General features: G+C 35.4%; 1 protein-coding gene and 1 long non-coding RNA gene across 3 annotated transcripts; both read right to left on the bottom strand.

The window, feature by feature from the left end:
* Nucleotides 1-2247: 2247 nt before the first annotated feature.
* LOC116288147 (uncharacterized) lies at nt 2248-5374 on the bottom strand. Of its 2 annotated transcripts, XR_016120801.1 has the most exons (5): nt 5284-5374; nt 4874-4983; nt 4390-4462; nt 3681-3830; nt 2248-2969 (listed from the first exon to the last, which is right to left on the bottom strand). It is a non-coding gene; the product is annotated as an uncharacterized LOC116288147 (long non-coding RNA). The 2 variants fall into 2 exon arrangements; XR_016120802.1 differs by lacking the exon at nt 5284-5374 and having other exon boundaries at nt 4874-5175.
* A 9272-nt stretch (nt 5375-14646) lies between these two features.
* Nucleotides 14647-16874, bottom strand: LOC148907520 (uncharacterized). Its single transcript, XM_089035286.1, has 2 exons — nt 16717-16874; nt 14647-16273 (listed from the first exon to the last, which is right to left on the bottom strand). Exons 1-2 carry the CDS (start codon nt 16872-16874, stop codon nt 15004-15006), a joined length of 1428 nt encoding a protein of 475 aa, XP_088891412.1. The 3' UTR covers nt 14647-15003.
* Nucleotides 16875-17272: the final 398 nt, after the last annotated feature.

Raw genomic sequence — 17272 nt, 5'->3', positions numbered from 1 at the left:
ATGATTTCATGATTTATCAAATATTCACTGTTTTAGGCATTTGTCCGTCATGTCAGAAGAAAATGAGTAAGATCAAAACAGAAGTAAAGAGTAATTTGGTTAAAGAAACAAATAACTATGACAAGAATACGGAAGGTTATTCACTTTGTCTACCGCCTAAAAGGGAAAGGTGTGCGCGATATTGTTATGATACGCCTGAAAACATCTCACCAGGGCTTTTTACTTCTGGTTCAGAATACATACCCACACCATTAGCAAAAAGTGAAGCATTATCTGCAGTAAATACAGTATTAAAGACCAGGGCTCACAGTCCAGTCAGGTATACTCTTAGAGATCCGTGGGATGAAAACTCAGACAGAACAAAACGGCAACATCTTCGTAAAATTCGCAAAGGGATAATTTCCGTACTTGAGATAATTGCTCCTGGGTAAGAAAGCTTATTGTGGAAAGCCATAAAGGACTCTAAATCAGTTGAGCAACAATTAGAAGATGATGACATTTCAAACCCCCTTGGAAATAATCAATCAGTTCAAGCCCTAGTTTCTGCTTACGAGGCAGCTGTTTACAAGGAAACTAAGACACAGATTTTGTCTATCTTTGCTGATATATATTCACTTTCCGAGTTACAGCTCCTGATACCAGAGGCTAATGCTTACAAGTTGCAAAAAGTAAATCTCCACCTTCAACACTTTGGACGAATGAAATCTTGCAACTCTAGAGGTTACGGATGTTTCGATCCGGACATTAGGTTCCAGGATACGCGCGCGACCAAACTGTGTTGCCAAGTTGATCCTCCCCTGGCAACCAAAATGGCGGCAATTTCGAAATATTTTCCCGGCAATTTTCCTTTGAACATTGCATAGTGAACGCTTTAAACGAAAGAAAAATACTTGAGAAAGCTCCCTACGGATACGAAGATTAATTTGAGCGTTTCAATAAGATGAGAACTTGATTTATTTGAAAATTATTGTAAATCATGCGACGAAGTGATTTTTCGCAACTTTACCGTGAGCATGAAAAGTATCTTTACGAAATTTAATTTCTTGGATCACTGGAAGTTTTTCGTTGAAAAGGTAAGCCATTACGATTAAGCTAAGAGACTGAAATTTAACAAAATGAAGAATTCAAGCTCCTAACATTTTTTTTACTCGAATTATAAAGTAATAAAAAATGTATATTTTTACAAAAACGTTACTTTTTAGACATGTCAACTCAGTTTTATAGCGACTGCTTGGCAAAAACCTGCAGGATTTGGGGACTATATATGGGCGAGAAGCAAACTACTTACGTACACAGTTGCAAAAAACCTGAAATAAAAAAGTTAATGGTTATTTTTAACATAAACATCGAAAATGATGATGATAACATTCATCCGAATAAACTTTGTAACAACTGCTACGCAAAATGTTGCAGAACCATAACCTCTGAAGATGCAACATGTAGTGTCGTGCCTTTTGCATGGACTCCACACGTCGATAATTGCCAAATTTGTACATATTTTAAATCAAAACAACGTGGTGGTAGAAAACGAAAAAGTTCTGAAGGTAAAGGACGTCCCAAGAAAATAAAGGCTCTCAGAAATGACCACACTCTCTCCGAAATCGCAATACCAGACCATATCATTCCAGCCAAAATTATTGAACCTGCTCCTGAAATTTCCCGTTTTTTGAATCCTCCTCATGATGTGATATGCCCAATCTGCAAAGAAGTTCTTCAACAGCCTTTACAGTCTTTATGTGAACATCATTTCTTTCTTGAATGTATCCGGAGCTGGCTAAATCATACTCAAGAAAATTCAAAATGTCCTGTGTGCAATTCTCCGACATTAGCGCTCACTCTTCAGAAACCACCACGAATAGTTCTAAACATTCTTCGTTCTCTTTCCGTGCTTTGCTCCATTTGCAAAAACCCTTCCCCCTAGATCAGGTTCACGATCACGAAGCTACGTGCGACAATCTCGCCCAGCCTTTCACATTGACACTGCCACAAATAATGGATAAGCCACTGACAAAGCCATTGGAGAAAAGCGAGGAGATTACAGCTACGAAATTTATTAAAAGGAAATTATCAACAAAGACTCGTATATTATCATGAAAACTGGGGGGACGGTAAGTATTCTAAAAGGCAAACCAAAACAGAGTATGCAATAAAAAAAACAAAAACAAATATGCAATGATATTTAGATTATAAATGTAGAAACAATATGCAAAGATATTTACTGATTATAAATGTACAAACAATATGAGCAGTATTTAGTAGTTTTAATGTTGAACACTTTTTGTGTTTGTACTCTAGAACATCTTGATCAGTTTATCATGTTTCTACTACAGTGGAACCCCGACTTACGGCCACCCCGTTAATACGGCCATTTTTGTATGTCCCTTTGATGGGCAGATTAGCGGGGTTCCCATGTATTTCATTTTCTTCTCCACATTGCTTCGTGCCTTTGAAACTGTCAATTGTACATTCGCCTCGGGTTTCAAGCACTGAAGCAAGCTTGAAGACTATCCAGCGCCGCGCATCATTTATAGAAGAAACAAGGAAAACAATAAGTAGTGGTTCTTATAATGACTATAAGATTCAGAAAACGGCAGAGTTTAGACGGTGTAATATAGAAGAAAGACAAAAACTGATTAAAGAGGTAAAAAAATACATATAATAATAATAATAATAAAAAGAAATAACGTTTTTGGTCTTATTTGACACAAGTCTTCTTATTCAACCTTACAAAAAGTTCTACCTAAAAAAAGTCGAGAGGAAACACATAATAATTAGTGACTTAATTATATCAGGTTGGTCTGAGTATCGACATTTCTCCAGAACAAGGCTTGCCATGAAGTGTCTTTGACAATATAGGCTCCATAGTTAATTTCTTTGTCATTTAATATTTGGCTGACCAACATGTTGTTAGCTTGGGCCTCTTCTGTAGTTGTCTTAGAAGACAACCTGAGTGCTCCTCCTCCATAACACTATAAAAAAAACATTATTCAAGTTCCTATTACTTATGTCAAGGTCAATGAATGATAAGCATAGAAGCATGGTATGATAACTATTAAAACATGACATTCATTGGAACAAAATAAAACATAAACTTGTTCAGGTCCAAAATCTGAATAATATTGTGCTACTTCTGTTTCATCCTTGTATAAAAAAATTATGAAATTAAAAATACACATTGGATGAAACAAATAAAGTAGTAAAATCATGAATATCAATAACAAAGAAACTCTTGTTAACATATTGAACAACAGGCTGATCTAATAATAATAACAATTATAATGGTTTATTAAGTGAAAATAATTGTGACATAGGTGAAAACTGTAGACATTCACATTCATGGAATGTTATACAAAAGACTGAATACTATAGTGAAGAGATTGAGTGCTTCTTTAACATCTATTTCATGAAGAAAATACTGAAGAAGATCTTAAAATTTAAATGATTAGTACTAGATACAGTGATAATCATTTGAAATATACATAGGAAAAGACTTATGAATGCAGAGTGCCAGTCTGAATCTTCTAGTGCTTATCTAGACTAGCTTTTTTGAACAATATCATGCATTTCATTCTATTATGGTTCAAGGACAATAATAGAACACCATATAGTGCAATCTGTTAGACTTTAACGTTAGAACAGTTAGCGTATCTTACTTATTATACATAATTTTTAGCATTTACCTTGGTTTCTCTGACCTTTTCAGACAGCATTCAACTGAATATTGGCAAACTGGGCATCCATACTTGTTTTCTGCAGCTAAAGTAATTTTGATTTTGACAGCTCTTTAAGACATGTAGTATGTGTAGATTTCTTGTCACCATCTGAATTGTCTGTGCAATAGATGAAAATTATTGTAAGTACATGTAGTGTATGTATGAAACATCTTTTGTGCAAAAGTAATGTTAATAACATTGAATTTTTTGAGTAGTTTTTTAATGCTTCCCTCAATTTGAGTAAGACATATAAAGGCAAGTTCATTTTTTGCAACACCCAAGAATTATCTTCAAGATTCAACAGCAGCTGAAGGTCTGAAATCTTTTGAAACTCAAAAAATAAAAACCATGATTAATATTTATACATTTCCTATTGTCACAAATATCACCTGTACAGATACTAGTAAGGCATAAATTGCTCTTTTTTCATAATGCAGTTAATTTTAAATTGATACAGCATTTAATAATTTAGGTAAAGTCAATGTACAAGACAGATGAAATGCATATTGCCTCAAGCTGAAATTTCAAAAACCTGATAGCAAATACTTATAAAGGTACAGATGAATCAATTGTTCACCCTGATCACTTTCAATGCACAGCAAAAAGTCATTGTTCTCGACTCAAAAATGATTATTTTGCACATTGCATTTAAAATAAGATATAATAATTTACATACCTTTTGAGACGCCATGAAGTTAAAACAAACAGTTTGTTACCAAGGTGGTTTTTTTGTAAAAAAGAAGACTTAACTGATGAAAAAAGTTACAAAATATAATATTTAAAAAAATTTCAATAAAATTACAGATATTATTTTATAACTTACTTTTCTTCTAACTTGTATCTTCCCACTGATTAGCAGATTAAAAAACTTGAAAGACCTTTGTGATAACTATGTTAATTGTTGCTCTATTGTAGCAAGAGAAAAATGGATTGCTTTTCAAAAAATGCAAAATATATTTTAAGCACTCTTGTGCTTAGAACAAGTTTTGTGGAAAATTATCACTAAAAGATGCCCTAAAATGTTATCTTCAATCACCAAACTTGACTAGTCAACACTTGAACACCTTAGCAAGGTATTCGGATGTAGTTTTTCACCACAGAAAGTATTTGAGTATTAAAAAAAAAAGAAAACAAAAAACAGAGAAAACACTCGTACTTACCGAAGATGAAACATTTTCAAAGTTTTGGCACCCAAAGCTATGCGCACACGCGTCTCATTCGGTTTTTGCGTGAAAACATCACTGCTTGACTTTATCCGGTCGCTAGGAAACTGAAAGAAAATCTCTACATTTCGACGAAGAAAGTCACCCCTACCAACGACTACGGTCGACTTCAAGTGTTTTAAAATGCAAGTGGATAAAAAATCATAAAACAGAAAATAGGTTTGACATGTAATATGCTTTCAAGGTGGATTTAAATAAATAAAAAATGACGACCAAAAGCCCTTTCGATAAAGCACATGTAAGCTGATAGTGCCTGAAAAAATTATAAAAATAAAAATAACAATAAAAATAATTTATAGCCTCGAGCATTTTTGTATAACAAAAACATTTAGAATTTTCATAACTACCTGAAACGCTCACTTTTATGAATAAAGGAGCATAAAAAGCAAGTGTGTTGATTCACTGTGTTGTTATTATAAAACTTCAGTGATGAGCGAGCGCAATATGTAAAGGAAGGCTTATCAGCCTCGCCCACGAACACTTTATTTTTGTATCTATTATTAGTTACGTCATATCTTTAACGTTTCACTTAGTTACAACACGTCTCAATTCCACTTAGCGTTAGATTAGTGTATGAAGTCGACGAGAACACATCTATTTGTGATCAAAGAGTTTATAGTAGTTTTTTAGTTATCTTTGTTGGAGCAAACTATATCTTAACCTCGGCAAGCGGGACTGTTATGTAAGTACGCTTTGTTTCTTATTATAATAGTTTATAGTCTAGAATGCATGATTGGAAGCCCACTATACCTATGGGTGTGTATTATATGTTATCACTTTACGCCTAAAGGCCTATAAGTTTATGCTACATGTTATAGTATTTTAATCTCAATGTAATTCATCTATGCCACAATATTATGTTAGTTTTCTATGTTTTTTGTGATTCACTATATCATTCTTTGTTAAGCATGTATTTCCGTAATGGTATGACTGGAATGTTATGCAGGTTTCCAGTAGTAATTAAGTTTCGCCCTTTGTATCATTTAACTCTAGTTTACGACAAGTTCTTGGATTGTAATAAACTTCAATTCGTCGTCAAGTGCTGTCCGTAAAATTATTCCCGAAATCTCCTCAATTACTCGTAAGCCCGCTCACGCGCGATAAAGTATTAACACAATATTTAAAATGGTCCACAATGCATTGCGGATTTTTGTACTCGCCACGGAGGTCTTGGGATTTAATTGTCATTTTCATAAATTCTTATTATTTTTATCTGTTTACAATATCTTATTAAATCGGGCAGATAAGCCATTAAAAAAAAAAAAAGATAAAGCAATAGAAAATATTTCATTACATATTTTTTTAATATTTTTAAAATATCAATCAATTAACTTTATGTATCCACAGTTAAAATACTCAGTACAACTGTTTTTCAGAAATGTCATGCTATATAATACAATGTAATCACAACGAAATTAATAAAAATAAAAATCTGGCAATTCAATATCTATTTTATTTATAAATATATGATAAATAAGAAATATCCTATAATCATTATCAATATATGTCGGAGGGTCAGAAAAAAACCTCTGCTCACAGGGTAGTTCAATTGCAGAAATGTGTATCAACCCATTTACTGCTCATTTAAAATTATCTTTTCAATGCTTTACTTTTTATAACATTTATGTCCACAAAATTATGACTTCTGTGGTTCGAAATAATTTTTTGTGGGCATTTTAAGTTCATTTTTTTTTTTCTTCTTCCAAATAGAATATTCCTTTTTATGTTTTGATGCTAACATCCTTTTTTCTTCAACTAGGTTCCAATGACAACAAAATCCCATGTAACTGTAAATTATGCTGTGGAAAGATTCGAGATAAAAGAACTGCTCGAAAACATTTCCAGTTCCATCCTTACGACTCCAACAATGACAAGGATGGACCTTTGTTGTGGATGAAAACATCAACTAGGGCGTTAATCATATCACAATTAATGCTACAGGAGCTGATGTGTACAATCCTCCTCCTGTGTATTCTCTTATGGCTGCAGATAACCAAGTTAGTCTGTCAGATGATAAAATTGATCTAAGTGATGATTCATTTGGTGATGATGCCTCTGTCCAATTGTCACCAACAGCGTCACATGCTTGTCTGTCAGATGATGAAAATGATCTAAGTGATGATGCCTCTGTCCAATAGTCACCAACTGTGTCACATGCTTCTTCAAGTGAAAGTGAGGAAGAAACTGACAATGAAGATAGAATTGATAAGGAGCTGGAGAAGTGTATGTTGAGAATAGTTGCCTCTAAAGTTAAGTATGGTTGGTCCCAGGAAGAAACACTTGAACAATTACAGAGTCTTTATGAATTAACCAAGGATGAAAACATTCCTTATAAAACCTGGCCTTCTGTGACAAAGCTGTTAAAGAAATTGGGCAACGATCCTCCATGCTGGATATCTTTTTCGACCAACAAATGCTCGAGGAGAAGTGCTTAACTCCCTCCTTAGAATTAACAGCGCCAAATCACGCCTGTGCCTCTACTTAGAAGAAGCTGATATCTATGAGGGCGAGACTTTACATAGTTTTCGCAGCGATTACGTTAGCTTTGTGTGGTTCCCCTCTAGCTGACATTATGAGTCACGTAGGATGGACGAACAAGCCCACCGCGCAGTATTACTTGAAGATTGCAGAGGTCCTACAGCCTGGAGGTCCATCTGAAGTCTTGTATTCGCACGAGGACCATCTGTCTGATGCTGTTCTTCGCTACAGCTGATGCACTTATATCAAAATTAAGTATAGTCTTGAATATATTCAAAGAAACAAAAGAATAACTGGACAGATTTTTCAATAAAAGCAAATGTAAATACCACAGGAATCCCGTACTTTGTAAATTTATTATCTTGTTATAAAACAAAGAAATTTAACAACATATCATTTGAAAAACCACTATCATAATCAAAACATCTTTGCAAACAACTGCTGTGACCCTGTGATCCGTACCTATATTCTGGGTACTAAAAATATTGAATCCACTAAATTAAAGTCCCGATTTTGAGGGTATAAAGTTGACACGCTGGGAATAATAGTAAAACTCCATGAAAATATTCATTTATAATTTTTGAAACCTTTAAGAGCGACTTTCTGTAAGAGTCGACCAAACATCGGCACAAGTCAAAAAATCGATTTCGTTCATATTTTGTTTTAAGATAGCCCTTAGTGTAAAATAAATCGAGGTGTTAGTTTAAAAAAAAAAAAATTTTTTTCCCACGAAATTTACGAAAATAGATTTCGCCCAAATGCAGGTGGAAAATGACCGACGAGGTCAAGGAATTTAGTACGAAAATAAGCGCATCCTACAGCTAAACTACTTAACAATTTTTTCGGTTGGTACTTTTTACCGAAGGAATAGGTATTCCTCTTGCTTTTCGTTGTATTTATTCTAGAATATTTGGCGATTTAAGATTCGAAAAAAATTTTCTACCGTGTACACTTTTTCCAAAGTTTAAAAATGCAAATTAAGGCCTTAAAATACTACTTATAAAAACTATGTGCGGAGATACCAAATTATTCAAAACCTACACCCAGAGGATTATCTAATGTATTTCTATCAGATTCAAAAGAAAAATCTCTGGGCAAATCATTTTTAGCTTTCCGTTGAGGTCTTTTTACGATCTCTATTTCGCGATATTTCAACCGTAAACAGCTTGTTGCGTTACCTCCACCGACGTGACTATAATTTTAATTGCAATCATTCCATCGCTAAATTTTGCTAAAACTAGGGGATCAAACCAAGAAAAAGACATCATAGTAATATCCAATACATTTCAATTGCGATATATTGGCATATTTTATCACATACTTTTCTAACTCATTCTATTGCGTGACACAAAGCATGCTTTGTCGGTAAAAAGTATATGTGAACTAACCGGCTCCAATCTCACATTATTGTGATTGATATATGCTTTCGCAAGATCTTCAGCGTGACTTTGAAACAGCTGAACTGTCCTCATTTAGATGCAGAACATTTCCAAACATTCAACATATATCAACATCATAAAAATGGTGCGTGTTGCCAACCAGCGAAATTCACTCGTGTAAATAACTTAAATTAGGCTGCGTTCATAATGTATGAAAGGGGGGAGGGGGGGGCAGGTGAAATTGAGGGGGGATCGGGAAAATTTTGGTAGGAAAAAGGGGGGATGCACAATTTTTGAAAGAAGCTACAAGCCTTGCTTAGGGGGGATTGCATTTTTTTGCATGACTTTAAAGGGGATGTTGAGAATTATTCTGGATATTTCAAACTTCTACCTGCCCCCCCCCCCCCCTCTGCCATACATTATGAACGCAGCCTTATATAACAACAACAACAAAACAAATAAAAATCAATACTTTTATAATATTGCATAAAGATGATTAGGATTAGTAACGCATTTTATCGAATTCATTATATGAACATTTATATATACAGAATATATATGTACGTATGACGTGTATGTGTGGAATATGTGAATATAGATATTATGCGCATACATAAACACACGTATATACTCGTAGAGTGCACGCACTAAAACCCTGAACATTAAATAGTACTAATTAGTACTATTTCATACAGAATCCTTTGTTTTCTATTGTTTAATTATCACTATTTAGTGCTAAAAATTAGTATCTGTTTCACGTATTTAGTGTGAGCACTCTAACTTATTTGGAACTAAGTTGATGTGCAACTATGCACGAAACGCCAAATAAATATGTTTGTCTGTCTATAAAAAGTTAATACACTTATTTCAAAAAAGTTAGTCACCCGAAAAGCTATAAAGCTGAGGCCGACAAGGATTATGGGTAGATTCATTTTACACGTTCAACCGCTTGATAACTGTTCATGGACTTGCGAATCTTTTACCGGTTATGGTCTCACCTCTTCTGAGCATCATCGAGCTGCAGTTTGTATTAAAAAAGCTTTGTATGTATATGCTTCCTTGATATGAAAAGTTTCCCATGATTCTCATATCAGTGATCTCAGCTTTCTAGGTTTTTGGTGACTAACTTTATTGAAATAAGTGTATACATTTATCTCTGAAACGATAATTAATATAGATCTTAGACTTGCTGCAGTACTTCTTGGTCGAAGTGGCCGGGAAGTACTCCAGCGAGAGAGATAGATGCCTGGGTTGGTGTGAAAGATTACAACACGATAACACAACAAGGAAAAAGATTTTAAAAGATAACCAATGTCAAACCCTCCTTTGGGGTATTGGTATTTGTTATTGAATCCCATGACACTATTCAATCTCGCGCGCTGATTGGCTACCGAGAGTGGGTATTTAGCGTGGAATACCATGGTTTGAAAAGCTGAATACCACGATATATAGGGATCCCGCGAGTTGTTGTTGTTGTTCTCGCATTCACCTCAAAATACAAAGATTTTCGTCTGTCACACTATCTTTGTTTTGTTTAGTTTGACAGTTGCAAAAATTGAGTTCCCAAATTTTAGTATTCAGCTAGACGCTGAGATACAAAAGTTGAGAAAACCATTAACGCTTGCAACAACAAGAAAAAAGAGAAAAGTTGCTAATATGGAGGCAGCATCAACTTCATCCTGGAAAGAAAAGACAATAAGCGAAAAAATTGTCAGGGATACCGAGAAAAGTACCGAAAAGTCTGTCTGCCCCAAGTCAACCGATGAAAATTCTACTATTGTCGAGTACACAGATGAAGAAATCCTGGAGTTTAAAGAGAATTTGGTCGCGGCAAACACGAAGAAAAGCACAACTACATCTGTACGCCGTTTTCAGTCATGGTACAGAGAAAAATATAAGAAAGAAGTCGACTTAAACCAGATATCAAAGAAAGAAGCACCTTACCTTTTGAAGCATTTCTTTCTAGAAATACGCCAGACAACCAAAGATAACAAGGGCAAAGAATATGAGCCAGGTTCTCTTCAGACGTATCGCAACGGTCTGCGAAGGTTTTTCCTTGAGCGGCCATGTCCTCCTTCCCCCGACAACTTCGACATCGATAAAGAAGCAGATGTAGAGTTTGAAGAGGTCGCAACAATGCTGTCAATGAAGAAAAAAGATCTCAAGAAGAAAGGCTTAGGGACAAAGCCAAATGCTGCCAGGTCGTTAGAAGAGAATGAAGTCGAGAAAATGTGGTCTTCAGGTGCTTTAGGCTTGCACACTTCAAGATCTCTCCTCCATCTTGTTTGGTGGAATAATGTCACTCATCTGGGAATGAGGGCTTTCCAAGAGCAGTACGACTGTACGATTGATGATTTTACCATCACAGAGTACTTCATAGAGTACAAAGAGCGCCAAACCAAGAACCGCCAAGGAGACGAGAATAGCAGGAAAAGAACAAGAAAGTACAACAATAAAATATGGAGGACCAATGGCGGCGAACGCGATCCATACCGTGCTTTCGTTGAGTACTTCGAGCATCGACCAAAAGGTGAACAAGTCCCAAAAAATCTGTTCTTAAGTCCAATTGACAAGCCAACATCTGAAGTGTGGTATAAAATGTCACCGGTTGGAATAAACACCTTGTCTAAGATGATGAAGAAGATTGCCGACATAGCTTCCCTAGAAGGCAAATGTACGAATTCGTGTGGCCGTAAAACAGCAATCCAAGCCTTGCGAGAAGATTTCGACCCGCTTGAAATTTCAGAATTGACTGGCCATGCTAATCCAGAATCGATATCGAGTTACAGCCATAACCCATTGGAAAAACAACGCAAAATGTCCCACAAGCTGGCTGGATTTTCTCCTTGCAGTCAAAGTAGTAGTACGGTCAGTACGTCAGTAGTTGAAAGTTCAAGATCACCAGCAAGAAATACTTTGAATGAAATATCTGCCAATGTAGAAGGTCGTCAGGCGAACCAAACAAGTAAAGCTGCCGAAGCCCCTTATAATGGTCTTGAGTTGAGTGGAGCCGTAAGTGGACTGTTTACCGGAGTCACATTTAACAACTCACCGGTGAATATTTCCATCAATCTACAGGCTGGTGTCCATCGCTAGCTCTTTCTTCATCCAACACTAACTGAGCTACACAACAGTAAAAAAAGAAAAAGAAGAAGAAAAAGGAATTTGCTTATTTTGATTTCATTTAGTCTATTTAGTCTATTTAGTAATTGATTGTGTAATTCAGAGAAAAGTCTTAAAAGTTTTGTGTACTCACCAGTTAGCTTCTTTGTTTTGCATGACATTTTCGCACATTTAGACTGCTGAACTGCCTTAGATTTCGATCAAGACGAGAAAAAGTCATTATTGTTGTAACAGATTAAAGGAAGTATTTCAGCGAAGGAGATTTTTGAGAATAAACAGTTAGTTTTTCCCACAGTAGTAAATATTATTCTGCTCGCCACGAGGTTCAAACCAAAAGATCAAACGCTCACCTTTGAGCGGAATTCCTATTGGTTGGGAGGATGGCATCAGAATGGTTTCCTTCGTGGGCCAAGGTTTTCTTGAACTCGCACGATTTTTTTCTTTTTTCTTCTTTATATTCGCTTAGATTGAATAGTGTCATGGGATTCAAGGAAAATTCATTGGCTTGACTCGGGAATTCCAAGTTGAATTCACTCGAAAAGGCGATATCGCCTTTTCTCGTGAACTCAACTTGGAATTCCCTCGTCAGCCAATGAATTTTCCTATAGAATATAGGATACTTTTATCAAGTTAGCGTTATTTACCAAATGTCAAAAGTAGTACGAAGGAGGACTAACTACCACAATGTGCGTATTTTCGTCAGAATGCAATTTTCATATATCTTCTTCACTAGAAGCCGAGAAGCAATTTCATCTATACCAGCTTTCTCAAGAGCAGGAACAGGACTTGCCTAGTTGTTTGAGCTTGTCTGATATACCTTCTTGCGTTTGACGGGTAACGACTCGACTGACTTATTTCTGTCTCTTCGATCATAGCTACACGGACCTCCAACTATAGAACTATTAAAAAGAACAAACCACTTCCATGTTTATACAGTGCTTGCTGAACTTTCCCATGGAAAGATGGCACGTGATTTTAATCATTGCGGCAGTCAACTCAGTGTTAGTTTCATGCATTATCAAAACAATGTTTATTGAAGGAAATTGCTATTATTAAATGCTACTGGATTAGTAAAACCGTATTTTGAAAATCCAATGAAAGAGCAGCTAAATAAAATAAAGTTAGTTCACTGATATATTTAGTTTGAAAGTTATTGTTGTTCGATTTTCATCTGCGTGTTCATTTTACTGACAAAGCATGCTTTGTGTCACGCAATAGAATGAGTTAGAAAAGTATGTGATAAAATATGCCAATATATCGCAATTGAAATGTGTTGGATATTACTATGATGTCTTTTTCTTGGTTTGATCCCCTAGTTTTAGCAAAATTTAGCGATGGAATGATTGCAATTAAAATTATAGTCACGTCGGTGGAGGTAACGCAACAAGCTGTTTACGGTTGAAATATCGCGAAATAGAGATCGTAAAAAGACTTCAACGGAAAGCTAAAAATGATTTGTCCAGAGATTTTTCTTTTGAATCTGATAGAAATACATTAGATAATCCTCTGGGTGTAGGTTTTGAATAATTTGGTATCTCCGCACATAGTTTTTATAAGTAGTATTTTAAGGCCTTAATTTGCATTTTTAAACTTTGGAAAAAGTGTACACGGTAGAAAAAATTTTTCGAATTTTAAATCGCCAAATATTCTAGAATAAATACAACGAAAAGCAAGAGGAATACCTATTCCTTCGGTAAAAAGTACCAACCGAAAAAATTGTTAAGTAGTTTAGTTGTAGGATACGCTTATTTTTGTACTAAATTCCTTGACCTCGTCGGTCATTTTCCACCTGCATTTGGGCGAAATCTATTTTCGTAAATTTCGTGGGGAAATTTTTTTTTTTTTCAAAACTAACAACACCTCGATTTATTTTACACTAAGGGCTATCTAAAAACAAAATATGAACGAAATCGATTTTTTGACTTGTGCCATGAAAATTCGATTTTGGTCGATCCTTACAGACAGTCGCTCTTAATCCTTTCTTGACATTGTGTGAAAAGTGCTTGAAGATCGAGTTATTCATGACGAAGTTGTAGCCGTTTCAATGCGGCTAGGTGTGCCAGACCAAAACTAACCAGAGCCTCCTTAAACGAGGAATTTTGCTATTTTGATGGAAAACGGAAAAGATGTAAAGGACTTGTAACACTAAAAGCCAGTGTATATCACCCACTTTTGCGAAAACAAATACCATTAGCAATAATGGAAACTGAATCAGAAAACACAAAAAGTGTAGCGCTCTTCTGGACTCTATTTAACTAAGTGCTAGCCAAAGTTTCGTCTAATGAAAAAGTCTTGTTCAATCCGATTGGTTTTTCTACTGACATGGCTGGTGCCAATTTGGCTGGTATCACGAAAGTTTTTGGCGAAGGGGCACAAAGGAGTATAAAATCATGTGAGTTCCACTTTAAAGAACACCGGAACAGAATGGCAAGGAGGCTAAATGACGAAGACTCGGAATTCAAGAATCTGTGCAATGGCCTTCTTGAGTGTGTTACCCCATATTCCCAAGAGGCATAATAAGCAATTATTGGATGAGGTTGAGCATGATATCGTAAATTATCAAGACCGAGTCTGTGTTATCTGCCGAAGCCGAAGGCTGAGGCAGATAACACAGCCGAGGTTTTGATAATTTACGATATCATGCGATAACCGAATTCAATAATTGCTTTGTTATACATTTTGTATACTGGAAAAACATTAACATAAACATTAAATTATAGAGACATGAAATATGAACGCCATGATGTCGCGTGAAAAACGCAAAATTTTTATTTGAAAATATTTCAATAATTCTTCACAAAATATATGAAAATAAGTTAATAAAGATTTCTTAAATAATTGTTTTTGTACATAATACTGAAGATAAATACAAATTCTGAATAAAAACGTTATGTAAACTGAGAAATTTATAAGTTATGTAAGCCTAAAGGATACGACAACAACAACAAAAATGTCGCCGGAGTGAATGAAACCTATAATAATTCAGATGCCAAAGTGAATGGCCTTAAAAATCTTATTAAAGTATCAGAAGTAAACAAGAAATGACATTCTCGTAAAAAGGAAGCTAAGGAAAAAACAACTTTAGCTCTAGCTATTGAAAGTGACGTTACAATTCACAAAATTATAGTTTTTTGAAATTTCTGAGTGGGAGTTGCTAACACTAAATTCTCCCATCAAAAATTCTTCTTGTGAAAGAGTAAATGTAGGCGATAAGTTAAGAGTTTCGCTACTTACAGCTATGCTAGTATCTACACTCGTAGAGTCAGTTCCAAGTGATGCAGCAGTGATGGTTTCTGACATTCTTCTTTTTGTGTTTATGTCTGTTTGACAGTAGCTCCTCAGGCTGCTCTCGCTTTTATGACCACTTACCGACATGATGTGGCGTGCTTCAAAACCAGCCCTATCCAGGATGGTTAGAGATGTAGCTCTAATAGAGTGATTGGTATACAGCTTTGAAAGTTTTGCTTCTTGAGAGATAACCTTCATTTTCTCTCCAAGCATCCGTTCACCAACTACCATGTTGTCATAACAAATCTCGTCAACACCAATTCTTGCGTTTTTCTTCGGTCTTTGGAACAAAAACTGGTTCTTTGGATTTAAGTGTTTAATATAAAGTTCTAACGAGGCAACAGGACAGTTCGGTCCGGGTTTTTCATACATAATTCCTCCTTCTAAACCGTCGTCGTCCTCTCTCCTGTTTTTTGTCAGCTCGTCGCCAGCTTTATACACATATCGAGATCCTTTGTCGTCTACGCTGAATGAGAAGTCTGAAATTTTTAACTCTCTGAGGTTTTGACGACCACGGCGGCAGAAAAACAGCATTATCTCAAAAAATACTTTGTTTTGCAGTGTTCTTGGGTCTTGTAAGCCAAAAACTCCACACTCATAGAGTTTTTTAAGATCATTTTCGAGGATTGGAGGTTTGTGTTGAATTTTGCCGAGTCCTTGTTTTTTAAGATCAACACACTGTGCTAGAAAAACTTTATTTGCCTCACCAAATTCTGGATCGTTTATGATGTCAGTTCCTTGGGTATTTTTGAAGTGTCTATTGAGTCCAAACCTTAAGCTGTGGAGAGAGCTTTTGGAATATAAATCGCCATTGCTTTTTCTTGCTTCTGCGTAAAATGACTTCAACATTTCGGCTAACGATTTCTTCTCCTTTGGTTCTTGAAGTTTTTTCTCCTTTAGGTATTCGCTGAAGACTTTTACGCTCCCTTTTGTCGACCTTTTCGTATTTTTTGAATCTTTTTCTTCTAAGAGATTATTTATTTCTTCTTCGGAAAGCGAAGCAAAAGCGTGAGGATGCCATCTCGATGGATAGATCTCAATGCCCTTGGCAAAGCTACCACAGCGTGACCTTGAATGAACTTGACATGATAAATGTTAATACATTTATCATGTCGAGTTCACACGATATCAGGGATTGGCTGAGGGCTCTCGACCAAACAGAATTGAGGTACTTAGTAAAATGTATAATAACATGTATTAACATGTATATATCATAATATTATAATAAAATGACGAACAAGGAAAGAAAAATAAAAAATAAAATTTTTCTTTCTTTGTTCATCATTTTATTGTACAATATTTAAATTACATAGTTTTTCGTTTTTTATTATTCATGTATATAAATTAACGTTTTTTAATTTTTTATCACTTGATAATGACGTTCAGTTAACGTCGAAACGTCGTGTAATATTATGTTTGTTAGTAAAGTTTTATCGTTGAATTTTATCTTAAAATAAAACAACATTGTTCGATTTAATGTCGTTATGCAAAAAACCTTTGTGGTGAACATACTCGATTGTGTTACAAATCTTATCAAAAATGCATAGGCAGTTATCTTTTGAAAGAAGTTTCTCCTCTGCTGCACGATATAGAATCAAAGAGTTCTGTGATGGACGCACCCAAGCCCCTACGGAAAAGTCCCAAGAGCCTTTGCGGCTGTTGTAATCCATGTGCTTCGATGATTAAACGTGTTCATGGCTCTGAATGTGTGTATTTATTTTATTTTATCACTTAAATCGCCTAACGTGGCGCAACAAACTTGGGGGCTCAGACGGGAAAAATTATTAGAGGATTTATGGATCGTCTTGTGACTGTTTAATCGAGTTTAAAGCGAAAAAAATGGCTGAAGAATCACACATACAACTGATGACCGAATTGTACAAGGCGGACATACACACCGTAAAGAAAGTCAGCGAAAAGCTAAAAATAAGTAGGGTCGAAGGTAAGTCGAAGCAGGAAGACGTGGAGGAGGATTCCTTTCAGAAACTGGTAGATACAACGAGTGTTCTCAGCAGACAGTTCAAGATTCTTGGTCAAATTGGAAAAAGCCTAACAAAAGGATAAGTTG

The sequence above is a fragment of the Actinia tenebrosa genome, unplaced genomic scaffold (genome assembly GCF_029948245.1).
Source record: "Actinia tenebrosa isolate PJP-AT-01 unplaced genomic scaffold, QUT_ActTen_1.0 PGA_scaffold3__52_contigs__length_22856419, whole genome shotgun sequence".
In the NCBI taxonomy this organism is placed as follows: domain Eukaryota; kingdom Metazoa; phylum Cnidaria; class Anthozoa; order Actiniaria; family Actiniidae; genus Actinia; species Actinia tenebrosa.
Note: the sequence above shows the minus strand (reverse complement) of the source record. Positions and strands in the feature narration are given on the sequence as shown.